The sequence below is a fragment of the Biomphalaria glabrata genome, chromosome 6 (assembly GCF_947242115.1).
Source record: "Biomphalaria glabrata chromosome 6, xgBioGlab47.1, whole genome shotgun sequence".
NCBI classification, from domain to species: domain Eukaryota; kingdom Metazoa; phylum Mollusca; class Gastropoda; family Planorbidae; genus Biomphalaria; species Biomphalaria glabrata.
Window position 1 is genome coordinate 14,797,070 of NC_074716.1, and position 14,247 is coordinate 14,811,316.

The 14,247-nt window shown below is 35.8% G+C and overlaps 1 protein-coding gene across 1 annotated transcript in view; it reads left to right on the forward strand.

Moving 5' to 3' along the window:
• Nucleotides 1-2,868: 2,868 nt before the first annotated feature.
• Nucleotides 2,869-14,247, forward strand: part of LOC106057584 (gamma-aminobutyric acid type B receptor subunit 2-like) — a 47,955-nt gene continuing 36,576 nt past the window's right edge. The window contains exons 1-3 of the mRNA XM_056032224.1: nt 2,869-3,858; nt 4,778-5,359; nt 8,620-8,756. Coding sequence (XP_055888199.1) covers nt 2,869-3,858; nt 4,778-5,359; nt 8,620-8,756 — 1,709 coding nt within the window. The remainder of the gene's footprint in view (nt 3,859-4,777; nt 5,360-8,619; nt 8,757-14,247) is intronic.

Consider the following 14,247-nt stretch of genomic DNA (forward strand, 5'->3'; position numbering starts at 1 on the left):
CGAGACGTAATTACGATGTTGCAAATCTATTGGTTGATTTGAAAATAAATAAAGACATTTTAGCGCCAGAGAATTGACGAGAGTAGAAAGAACGCCAGTCGATGAAAGAATTTCCTAGTAGACAGTCGCGTATTCTAAGAGCTCTGATTTAAAGCCTTTGTAATGTTTTTTTTTGTGCTTGTTGATCCGTAACTTGAACATAAGCTGTACTTACGTTTTATATTTAAATAAAGTTCCTGAGTTGTGTTTTAACAAAGAATCTTTTATTTTGAATCCTAGATCGTCATTTATTCAACTATTTTAATTCAAGTGAAATCCCCGGCACCACAACACACGTTGTGACATCTGGCACTCCGACTAATAAAAGTTCATGGACAACTTCTAACGAAATTTATTCAAGATCTAGGACCAATTTCTAAACTCTTCAAAGGAACTTCATTCTTATTTAACGGAGGACAGAATTTCTGTGTTTAACAGGTCAGTTGGTTATCGATAATTCTTTTATAAAGATTTTCGTTAGAGTTACGTCTAACTCACGAAATCTATTATTATATGTAATTGGCAAAAGGAATAAGACCAATATACATAATAACTGGCAATATAAAAGACCAGTAAAGCAAATAACTGGCATTATAGTCATTATAAAGAAGACCAGTAAATAATCATTTGTCTGGCACAAAGTAAACAGAAGACCAGATTTAACCAACTGTTAAACCAGTAAAAAAAAAAAAAAAAAAAGTACTCGGCTCAATATATCTATATATCGAAGCTTACGACTCCAGTGAAATACAATTTTACTGTCAAGCATTATTAGCAAATTGAGGCTTCAAGAACTTTGTCACTATATTATTATTATATCTGAGATAAAGCCAAAATCCAGATATTGTACATTTTGCTCCAATACAAGAAACTAACAAAAAATTAAATATGGCTTCCGGTTCTAGAACACAACGACTCCTTGAATTGATGGAATTAGCAAAAGAGAAGCAAATTCCTAAGCCAGACCTGTGGGCAGAACGCCAAGAAGAGAAAGAATATCAAGAGCAAGAAGCTGAAAAACAAAGGCAAGACGCCGAGAAACAAAGGCAACATGAAAAAGAAAAAATGGAATTCGAAAAACAAAATAAAGAAAACAAAGAAAGCATTCCAACTCAAGGTCACTCAAATATGTTTGACAAATACAGATTAATGAACAAAATATCGGCTTTCAACGAAAACATTGACAATATGGACTCGTATCTCATAAGATTTGAAGAAATAGCTACAACATCCGGTTTACCTGAAGCACATTGGTCGAGCTCACTCCTCACCCTATTGACTGGCAAAGCTGTCAACATTTGCTCACAACTGTCCATCAATGAACGCAGCACTTACTCTGATATCAAGGAAGCTCTACTGCGCCAATACGGAGCAACTTCAGCCAACTATAGAAAGAAATTCTATAATGAAAGGCCACAGCAAAATGATGATCCTCAAATTTTTTTAGCTAATATGTCAATGTGGTTTGATAGATGGGTATCCATGGCCAAAATAGAAGAAAGTTACCAAGCTCTTCGTCAACATATTATTATCGACAACATCACCCATGCTCACTCAGAAGATATTCAATCCTACATTATAGAGAGAAATCCTACTGATATCCAGACATTAACCAAGATCATCAGACAATATAAAGCAGCCTATCCAAACAAGTCAGTCAGACCATCTGTTGAAGAAAATTTTGTCTGCTTTGCTCAAGACAAAAATGCAAGATATAAGTCAGATGACAAAATCAAATGCAACAAATGTCATAAACTAGGGCATTTCACGTCTCAATGCCGCAGCAGAACCACAGAATGTTCATATTGCCATAAAAAGGGTCACCAAACTCATGAATGTTGGAAAAAACAGGCAGTCTCCAAAAATCAAAATTTTGATAGACCCACATCACCAACTCAGAGATACAGCAATAGAGAGCAATACAATCTCAACAAAGCACCTGGAAATAATAAACCAGATAACAAACCTCGCTACAGAAGTCATTCACAGGACTCCAGACCACAATATATGCTAAACAGAAGCTCATATAACAGAAGATATTACAATGAGCATTCAACTATGACAGTCATTGCAAAGTCCAATGGTCTCAAATTTTATCCAGGCTTTGTAGGAGACAAGAAGGTGGAAGTTCTTCGTGACACCGGAAGCACGTCCACATTAGTACATGAACGCTTCGTACACGCAAACCGTTTCACAGGCAACCACGTCCAAGCCACTGCCTTCAACGGAACTGTCAGCAAGTTACCTGAAGCCATCATTTATGTTACTACACCATTCTTCAGTGGTCAAACAAAAGCATTAGTAACACCCAATCTACCAGTGGACCTAATCATTGGAAACATAGAGGGAGTTAAAGAATGCACTCCTCAAGAACTTACTGAATGGACAAATGCCATAGAGCAAGGTCAAAAATGTTTGGCAGTAATGACAAGATCCATGTCCAGACAACAAGAACATTTGGCACCTGAACAAGTTAGCCAAAATAATCACATGGCTACCTCAGTTACGCAAGTTATGCAGAATGCAACAGAACCAGTTACTAGTCCAGTAGCCAGCAACAATCAAGAACATTCAACATGGACACCCCCAGTTACATCAAGCCCATCCCTACCGGTCATAAGTCCACCTCCAATTCCCGAATGTCCATTGTTGAACTTTGAAGAACAAGACTACATGCCCAGAGTCTCTAACAATGATACAAGAACTCTAACTGGTCAAACTGAAGTCCATCAAGACAAGTCATATTTCACACATGATGACTTCAAAGAAGAACAGAAACGAGATCCAACATTGCAAATACTTTATCAGAAGGCTCAAGCAAACAAACAGATGAATCTACCAAATAAACCATATTTTCAAGATGGCCTCCTGGTGAAGAATGCCATGCATAAAGACAATACCATTCAGCAAATAATAGTGCCACAGAAATACAGGAAAGAAATACTGGCAACAGGACATAACATTCCACACGCCAGCCATATGGGTGTAGTCAAAACTAAAACCAGAATCCTCAAAGAATTTTATTGGCCAAGTATCATTAAAGATGTCAAGAAATACGTGAAGTCATGTCATATTTGCCAAGTCAAAGGACCTAAGAACAACAAATCACAGGCACCAATTCAAGATATGGAATTGACAGACAAGCCATTCCAAAAAGTCTCAGTTGATTTGATTGGTCCTATGCCAGTAGCTTCAGCAAGAAACCATCGATATGTCCTGACATTGATTGACACATGTACAAGATGGACAGAAGCAGTACCTCTAGTCAACATTACAGCGCTTGACATCACCAGAGCTTTGTCAGAGATATTTTCCAGAATTGGTTTCCCAGAAGTTATCCTCTCTGACAGAGGCACACAGTTCACAGCTGACATTACCAAAGACTTCATGAACATGTACCACATCAAGATGAAGTTCACAACACCCTACCATCCCCAAAGCAACGGGCTTTGCGAACGATTCAACGGTACTTTGAAGAGGAGCATTTCAAAAATAGCACACAACAATCCGCAGAATTGGGACTTATTGCTACCAGCAGCTCTGTTTGCATACAGAGAAAGTCCTCAAGAAACCACAGGATTCTCACCTTTCGAGATGGTTTATGGCGCCAACCCGATGGCAATCCTCAAAGAAGCTATTATTCGCCAAAACTCAATCTCATCAGAAACCAAGACAGCGTTTCAACATGTGCAAGATACCAGAAACATAGTCATATCTGCATGTGAAAAAGCAAATGAAGCCACAGCCATAGCAAACTCCAATACCAGAATGAGAGTCAATAGAAACAGAACACTGAAACAATTTGAACCAGGAGATCAAGTATGTCTGTTACTACCAGACAAAAGCAACAGACTATTCATCAAATGGCAAGGTCCATTCTCCGTACTCAGAAAGATAACAGATGTTGACTATGAGATAGACATACACAACAAAAAGAAAATCTATCATGTCAACATGTTACAAAAATATAACACAATAACAGAAGGTACCACAAGCCCAGAACAAAATGAAAGAGCCATATCATGTCTTGCAGTCATACCAGAAGAAGATGAAAATGACTGAATTTGACGACATCAATATGCCACAAACAACTACCAAACAAACTGAATTTTGGCAAGACATCAAACTCAATTCAATGACACCGCAAAAGCAGAAAGAACTGACTACCATTCTCAAAGAAAATTCAGACATAATTACAGATGTTCCAGGCAAAACGTCAATTACGGAACACAATATAATACTTACTGATTCCAAGCCTACAAAAGCAAGACCTTACCCATTACCAGTACACTACAGAGACTTTCTTAAACAAGAAATTAACCAACTATTAGAGCAAGGAATCATTGAACATTCCAACTCTCCATATGCCGCACCAATAGTTCTTGTCAAACGGAAGCAAACGACAACTCCAAGAATGTGTGTCGATTTCAGACAGTTGAATAAAATAACCCAACTCGACTCATATCCTATGCCAAATCCTGAAGATCTTATGACCAAATTTTCAGAGGCAAAGTTCTTCACCAAAATAGACCTGTCCAGAGGTTATTACCAAATACCAGTCAGACAAGAATGCAAACAGTTTACGGCATTCACCACAGCTTATGGGCTATTCCATTTCAACTTCATGCCATTTGGTCTAGTCAACGCCAGCAGCACCTTTAATAGAGCCATTCACAGCATACTAGGCAATCGCTCTGACACAGTGTCATATATAGATGACATTTGCATATTCCATAAGACATGGAACGAACATATCAAAGGACTACAAGAAGTTTTCAGCATACTGAAACAACATGGTTTTACCATAAAGCCTAGTAAGGTAGAACTAGCCATGTCAGAAATATCCTTCCTGGGTTATAGAGTCAGCTACAATTCGCTGAGACCACAAGAGAACATTATTCAACGCATACTAGACATCAAAGTCCCCACCAGTAAAAAGCAAGTGAGAAGTATTTTGGGTCTGTGTAATTTCTACAGACATTTCATACCAGGTTACACAGCACTCATAGCTCCATTGATTGAACTCACTAAGAAAGGACAGCCAACGAAGATTCCATGGTCTACAAAGTTACATACCACTATTGAGAACATTAAAGCTGAATTCTCAAGAGACACTATTCTCAAACTTCCGAATCCAGAGAAGCAATTTTACCTCGCCACAGATGCTTCATCTTCAGCTATAGGTGCATGCCTAATGCTGAAATACCAAGACACGTCACAGAAATGCCAAGAGACTCTGCACCCAATATTTTTCATCAGCAGGAAGTTGTCACCAGCTGAAACCAGATACTCAACCATCGAACGTGAATGTCTAGCCATTGTATGGGCCATAGCCAAGTTCTCCAGATATCTACTAGGTGCTCATTTCACACTCCTAACTGATCATGCACCACTAGCATTTCTGAACTCAAAGAAGTTAGCGAACAGTCGTTTAACTCGTTGGAGTCTACAACTCACAGACTACCAATTTGAGGTCAAGACAATTCCTGGACGTGAGAATGTTTTCGCTGACACACTTTCCAGATGTATTTAATTCTTTACATAATTGTGTATATATTTTTCTTCCACAGGTGTAGTATATCAGTTTTGTATTGTCATATTTTAATTTTATCATGAAGCACCATGAAGAGAAGTAACTCATTCAATTCAAAATTTAATTTATTCAAGTATTATGCTTTGTACAACTTTTGATATTGTCTCATTTTCATAACCACTTGAATAGTGTAACAGGTGTTCTAAGTCATCAATAATTTTGTTCTCATATACCTGACACTGCATTTACATTTTTTTTAATGTTATCTTCAAGTTGACTTTATTTTTCAGAGCATTGTCATATGTTACCTCAACCATTTTTCTATAATTTCATGTATGGTATCTTATGTATATTTAAATATTTTAATACATATGAGCATTTCTATTACCATACAAATGCTAAATGGAGGGGGGGGGGTAATATGTCACAGATGCCATTATAGATTTATTTGTATATTTCACATTTAAAAGCTAGTGTGTAAATAGAAATATAAACCCTTGACTGAGCCTCAGGAATTACCCCACAAATCTAGATCCTTGACAGCGCCTCAGGTTTTACCCGAGACGTAATTACGATGTTGCAAATCTATTGGTTGATTTGAAAATAAATAAAGACATTTTAGCGCCAGAGAATTGACGAGAGTAGAAAGAACGCCAGTCGATGAAAGAATTTCCTAGTAGACAGTCGCGTATTCTAAGAGCTCTGATTTAAAGCCTTTGTAATGTTTTTTTGTGCTTGTTGATCCGTAACTTGTACATAAGCTGTACTTACGTTTTATATTTAAATAAAGTTCCTGAGTTGTGTTTTAACAAAGAATCTTTTATTTTGAATCCTAGATGGTCATTTATTCAACTATTTTAATTCAAGTGAAATCCCCGGCACCACAACACACGTTGTGACAGCTACATAGGGAGGCTTGTGAGGCAAAATATATCAATTGAAGATTTTCATAAGAGGAGACTGATATGTCTAGACAAATAGCAAAGCTTTCCCGTGTATCCGGTGCACAGACTACTGATAGTAGAATATTGATAGTAGAATATTGATAGTAGAATATTGATAGTAGAATATTGATAGTAGAATATTGATAGTAGAATATTGATAGTAGAATATTGATAGTAGAATATTGATAGTAGAATATTGATAGTAGAATATTGATAGTAGAATATTGATAGTAGAATATTGATAGTAGAATATTGATAGTAGAATATTGATAGTAGAATATTGATAGTAGAATATTGATAGTAGAATATTGATAGTAGAATATTGATAGTAGAATATTGATAGTAGAATATTGATAGTAGAATATTGATAGTAGAATATTGATAGTAGAATATTGATAGTAGAATATTGATAGTAGAATATTGATAGTAGAATATTGATAGTAGAATATTGATAGTAGAATATTGATAGTAGAATATTGATAGTAGAATATTGATAGTAGAATATTGATAGTAGAATATTGATAGTAGAATATTGATAGTAGAATATTGATAGTAGAATATTGATAGTAGAATATTGATAGTAGAATATTGATAGTAGAATATTGATAGTAGAATATTGATAGTAGAATATTGATAGTAGAATATTGATAGTAGAATATTGATAGTAGAATATTGATAGTAGAATATTGATAGTAGAATATTGATAGTAGAATATTGATAGTAGAATATTGATAGTAGAATATTGATAGTAGAATATTGATAGTAGAATATTGATAGTAGAATATTGATAGTAGAATATTGATAGTAGAATATTGATAGTAGAATATTGATAGTAGAATATTGATCAACTGCATTTTTAGAGAAATGTAATAATTTGTCTGCATTATGTTTCAGTCCTAGTGAATCAAAACAAAAATCAAATTCGTTAACAAAGAGCAGATTAATCTGCATAAACTTTAGTATGAAAATGTCCATCAATAGTACAACATAGAGAAGAAGATAAAACTTAGTCCCTTGTTTCTATTACCAAGAGCAGAACCACATCTCTCCGTGGTCAGTTGTCACTACAGGGCTACCTCATATCATAAAACATCCTGCCATCTCCCCCCCCCAAATGGTTCACCACTATGCACGCTATGTGCTTTCGTTTCCTTAGTTAACGCTTTGACTGCACGACCAATAGAATAGTAAATACATCTTATGACATACAATAACAATTGTACACCTTTACACATTAAAACAGATGTACATTTCCTGTTCTTATCCTATAATATTTACCTTTCTAAAAGGAAACTAACCAATAGAAATAAAACAGGATATTAAGAAACGGTTGGCGTCTAGTTCTGTGGAGTTCGTTTATTAGGCTCTTGTTTTTCTTTGTTTTTATAGATATATAAGAGATCTGGATTCAATACAGTCAAGTCAATTAAACCTTTTTGCTTTTAACCGTTTTGTTTATATAAGTTTTACACGTTCCTTCAGAAATGAGAGTTTTGGCGTCCTGGTCAAACCTTCTGTAGGACCTCCTGTAGGACAAAAGGAGTTGGCATCGGCCTGGGTTCAAACTCGGGACGACAGGTCGTATTACATACCACACACCTAGACATGGTTTTCTCAGCAGCCGCCTTTTACATATTGTAATTTAACAAAATAGAAAAAAAATAGCATTGTGACATTTAAAAAAAAAAGTAAATAGTTTCTTTCCAAATCATTAAAATATTAACTATTGTTTCTGTTTAAATAATAAGTGAAAAAAAAATTTCATGGAAAAAATAGTATAAAATGCATTTCACTTATTTAATAATTCGTCTTTTTTGTCCCTCTCTCTCTCTATCTTCGCCTGTCTCTCTCCCTCTTTCTTTTCTGACTCTCCTTGTCTCTTTATCTTTTTGATCTTGTCTCCCTTTTTGTGTCTCTGTCTTTCCATTTATCTCTTAATTTCTCCCTTTGTCTGAGAAGTCAGGAGAAGGTGTACCCCAAAGTAAAGTCTGAGACTTTAAGACTTTAAAGGTTGGAACTAAATCACTGAGAAGGAAGAGTGAAGGAGAGCTTAAACTTTGGTCCACTAGGAGATCAATTTAATGTCCTGTTGGAATCAAGTAGGAGAGCTTGTTGATTGTCTTGAGAGATAGGATCATCGTTGGTCTGTGTGAGTTCTGGATTAGCTTCTTCTTGCCACGACTTCTTGTGTTGGTCACTAGTTCAAGGCAATTTGTGGCAGAGTCTATAACAGCTTGCATGTATGTACATATCAAAGTTTTTCACAGATAAATAAGGGAGAACATAGGAGAGGGTTAACCTGTGTTTTGTAATGATGAGATTTTGTTATGAAGTTTACGTAGGTCAGTGATATTTTGTTTATTTTACTAAGCGTTAATTTTTTTAAAAAGCCTAATTTTCCATTTAAATGCAAAATTAACAGTATATGGTACAAATTACAGTAATTACATCTGTAACTCATGGAAATGTGTGTTTATGGAAAGTAGACTTACATGTGTTTGTGTGACTACGCGCTATTTTATTTTCATTGTTTCTCTTTACGAAACTCGACCCTGGCAACGCCAGAGAATGACTACTTGTTCGTTTCTGACATAATAATAATACTTATGATTATTAATAAAACAAATCAAAATAATTAAAGGATTTTAATTTCATCGAAGTGTATATCTTCTATCAAAAACCCATCTTATATGACTGAAATTCTATAATTGTTCAAAGGATTGTCCGAATCAGTGGCGTAGCAAGGTACGATTTTGCCCGAGATCAAGAATATATTGGTGGGGCCCCCTTCCCCAATAAGACAAATTTAGTGTGTTACAAAAAAAATAGTAATTTGAATATCGATACATTCACAATTATTTTTTAAAGAAGTAATAACGTTAATACGTTTAATTCAGTTTGGACTCTATAAATAAAAGTGTTTCTAAGAAAAAGCAATTGTACTCTTTTTCCCACCACATATATTTACATTACGGAAACACTTCTAGGTGTAAAACTAGTAAACATTGATAGAGACATTTATCTAGTTTCAAAATTGTGTTCCGCGAAGCCTAAATAGGTGTTCCGCGAACTACTAGAATAGTAGACCACCAGGTGAATTAATCTCTCTGTAAAAAAGCAAAGTGTTCCGATCAAGTCAAGTTCTCCAAATCAATGAAACTGGAGCTGTTGCTCATGTTAAATAAGGTTTATAATCTTCCAATTATACTCTTGTTAATATATTTTTAAACGGACAGCTATCGTCTGCTAAATCTACGCGTAGCTGCTTTCCAAACAAATAAACGCCAACGAAGTCCCTTTAGTTAAATATAATTTAAACTTTCTTATCATCATCATTATGGGCCACTGGAATATGGTCCAATTTGTAACAGTTTATTTAGTGTTTAAGTATCAATTGAAAGTCTTGATTGGGTATTTACAACTCCACAGACACATAATTGAACTTTAAGCTTTGATAATTCATTAGACTCTATCGTCTGCTAATCCCGCAGACTCAATCTTCTGTCACTCCAACACCTGCTTTGAAGTCCTATGTGCTTAAGCTAATCTGCTATAGTAGTGACTGCTACAGTTCCGTTAGTTCAATTCATAATACAATGTGCTAGGTCTGTAAAAGCAATGTCTTTGGGTTTGTTCGTAAGAAAGTAAATGTACATTCTCATACCATAATATTTCATGTCAGTGCAGATGTCTAGGAGGGCCTTTACAGACTAACGAAATGTGTAGACATAAATGAAAATAGGATTAAATGTTAATGCACCTGACGTGTCATTCTGCTTGCATAAATTACTTCCCTTGCCTTTAAGTTTTCAAAAAGAGGACGTGGACATCAACAGAAATCCTTTCAAGGGCTTCCATTGAACATTACTATGTGCACTGGGCCAAACAGCAGGGTTTCTGTCCAGGGTTTCTGTCCAGGGTTTCTGTCCAGGGTCTCTGTCCAGTGTTTCTGTCCAGGATTTCTGTCCAGGGATTTTGCAAGAGAGGATGTGAACGTCTTAAATCCTCACTCAAATGAAGTTTGATGATGATGATGATTTAACCTTAATACGGCCCTGGGTACCTTTATTTGCTTCGATTGCCTTGTTTCTTGAACCTATTGTGAGATGGACATTCCGAATAATTTTTTTTATTCAAACAAGGAATTGAAGGATTATTTGTTCCAATAAACAAAGCAGACGATAGTTTTTTTAATGTCATTTTCAGTTTCAAGTCACGTTCGTCGCATTAAAAAAAAAAAGGTTGAAATAAACAGAACATCGTAGTTCTACTGAGCGCCTCATCGTTAAATGTCACATACAAAAGCGGAAAAAATTTGGTCGAATGTCAAATGCCTCATAGACGAGTGCATCACATTGAGTCGGATATTGGTTTGCACATATACATTTATATTAAGATAACAATAGACATTACACAAAAGCCTTACGAGTGTGCAGAGTTTTGTTCAGTCTTGACATTACTTTAATTTTTTTTAATCATCTATGATCAGGTTGACATGTTTGTGTATTATTTATACATTCGTTGGATACATTTGTAATATTTCACTAATATAATTAACCCTATTAAATTTTAAGGCATCATTATCTGCAGCCACCTTGCTATCTCCAGTTGTGGCGAGTTAGGTCCTTTACTTGTCCAGCTTATCAGTTGCTACAGCGAGTCTGTTGACATACAGCACCAGATCATAACGAGGCTCGTGAACTAGTCGATAGAGGCTCTATGATCATCCAACAGCCCACAGAGAGTTTAGCATTAGTCTTTGAATACCTTTAATCCGAACACACAACTTCAAAGGATGGTGGATGTTTTGAAAACTCCAACTACGAAATCTATCCACACGAAACAAACCAATGGTATTAATGAACTCGAATCTCTTGTATTAAGAGTTAGACTTTACTTCCTATTAAAAAGAATATTTAAAGTAATTTGTTTTCCTTCACAACCAATTGGCATAGGAGTTTCTTAGTGGAGTAGTGTTCCGATGATTAGCGTTACCTGAAACCCCCATAGGAGGACAAAAAAGAGGACTAAGCGTTACAAAGGAGGGAAAAAAAAAAAGACAAGCTACAAGCTAAACTGGACATATTTATTCCATTAAACATAAATCGTGGGCTGTAATGCAACTTTATTACATATCCTATTTATGAGAAGAAACAAAACAGAGAAAGAAACTCTCCATTAACTCACAGCCATTATTTCTACAAATGCAAGCTGAAGAAGATGTCGGTGTGTCTGAGAAATGTGGTATGAAACAATGTAGTTTTACAGCCTAAGTTTCACGGATATGTTTCCTGTCAATTATTTGTGTAGCCTAGTTTTTTTTATTACATTTACTTTTTGTCTTTCTTCCTGTCCTCAGGGCCGGTCTTAGGAAACTGCAACCTATGCGGCCGCAGTGGGACCCGCACTTTCATAGGCCCCGCGCTAACTATAGTTGTAAATTTAAAATTAAACCATTTTAACTTATAAAAGGGTTTCCGCGGTCTTTTGATTTTCCAGGAGCTCCTGGAAATTTCATGAAATTGCAAAGTATACGAAAAAAGTCACAAAAATCTCCTGAAATTATTAAAATATCCTGAAAACTCAAAAAAAGTTCCGAAAAATAGAAAAAAATATTGTAATTTTGGGTGTCATTCAATTTGTAAATCGGCAATCCTACTCGCGAGTTAAAAAAACGGCATTGTCAGCTTTCATTTAATAAAAATAATAGGGCGAATTTTAACCAAAACAGTAAGTTCTAATTCTTAATTTACTGTAAAAGTCAATGGCATTTAAATATAGATCTAAATCTATCTAAATCTATCTCGATCTCTTATACAAAATCAAAAGCGATATTTTGCTAGTCGATTGTAAATCTAAAAGGCAGATCTGAATGTTTATCGGCTTTATGTTGGAAATCTACCTTCTATTGTAGATGGCTCGTAAAGTCTATTTGATTTTGATTTTGCACTTAGTAAAGTACGAATAAAATGCAAAGACGAATTTATTTTCTAGCAAAAAATCTTAATTTTCAATTATTATCCTTATCCCTACCCAGACCGTAAGACGAGGCCACGCGCAATCCGTTTAGCATAGGGCCCCGCAATCATTAGGACCGGCCCTGCCTGTCCTCCTTAGGGTTGGCGTCTGGTAACCCTCTCGAAAACATTTGAAGTGTTTATATAGGTCTGTTCTCTTTGCTGGGCTTATTAAACTTTATGGGCTTGTTTTAAAGACCTAATTTATGTTATAATTTGTTATATCTCTATTTATTTGGTTTCAGGTCTATTTACTTCCTTGTTGATTCTTTGCGTTCTTAACAGTCTCTATTTGGACTGGACAGACTACGCAGTTAGCCTACAACTTCAATACATTATGTCACTTTTCATTGTTATAGTGTTGTAAAGGGAATACTGGGTCACGATTCTGCCAACTGGCCATACTTTGTGTGTATGTGCGTATATGTACGGGCGTATGCGTGTTTCGCTCATGTGCTGTGTACTGTGTGTATGTTTTTGTATTTTATGTCAGTTTTAAAATTGCTTTGCTTCACATGGGTATGTTATTTCATGGTCTACATTCATGGGCGTAGCTCGAACTGAAATCCCCTGATTTTTTGCTTTAATTTCGTTTATTTTAGATGAGATTTTAATACTAAATCATCACTTGCCCATATATATATATATATATATATATATATATATATATATATATATATATATATATATATATATATATATTAAAGATAGAGAGCGATAATGGGGAGGCCCTCTCTAAGTTGATGCTCTAGGTGGCCGCGGAGCCTTGCAGTGAATCCGGCATTGTGTTTGTTGTTTCACTTAAAGAACGTGTGGGGCTTGTTATATAGAACAAGTAATAACGACTCAGTTGATCGGTACCTGCGACATTTGGTTGAGGACAGCTGTAATAGATCAGACGCAGGAGGTTACGAGGTACGCTAAGGCTCGTCCTTTATTGATATTGCGAGACGAGCTTCACTGGACTCTCACTTGAGACTATAGGTTTGTGTTTGTTGATTCGGTGGACATCGATCTTAATTTGAACATACAGTTGTAAAGATGTGAAGAGATTTTTTTTTGTTTGCATTTCGAGCATCACAATGATGTCGTTGAGGTAACAGGTAACTTGAGCTTGAGTACACGTGCATGCACATCTGAACATTGAGTGGTTTGTCCAAAGTGTTAGGTGAGTTGTTGTTGACTTGTAGCACCAAACTGCTGGTAGACAACTAAAGTGTTAGGTGAGTTGTTGTTGACTTGTAGCACCAAACTGCTGGTAGACAACTAAAGTGTTAGGTGAGTTGTTGTTGACTTGTAGCACCAAACTGCTGGTAGACAACTAAAGTGTTAGGTGAGTTGTTGTTGACTTGTAGCACCAAACTTTTGGTAGACAACTAAAGTGTTAGGTGAGTTGTTGTTGACTTGTAGCACCAAACTGCTGGTAGACAACTAAAGTGTTAGGTGAGTTGTTGTTGACTTGTAGCACCAAACTGCTGGTAGACAACTAAAGTGTTAGGTGAGTTGTTGTTGACTTGTAGCACCAAACTTTTGGTAGACAACTAAAGTGTTAGGTGAGTTGTTGTTGACTTGTAGCACCAAACTGCTGGTAGACAACTAAAGTGTTAGGTGAGTTGTTGTTGACTTGTAGCACCAAACTGCTGGTAGACAACTAAAGTGTTAGGTGAGTTGTTGTTGACTTGTAGCACCAAACTGCTGGTAGACAACTAAAGTG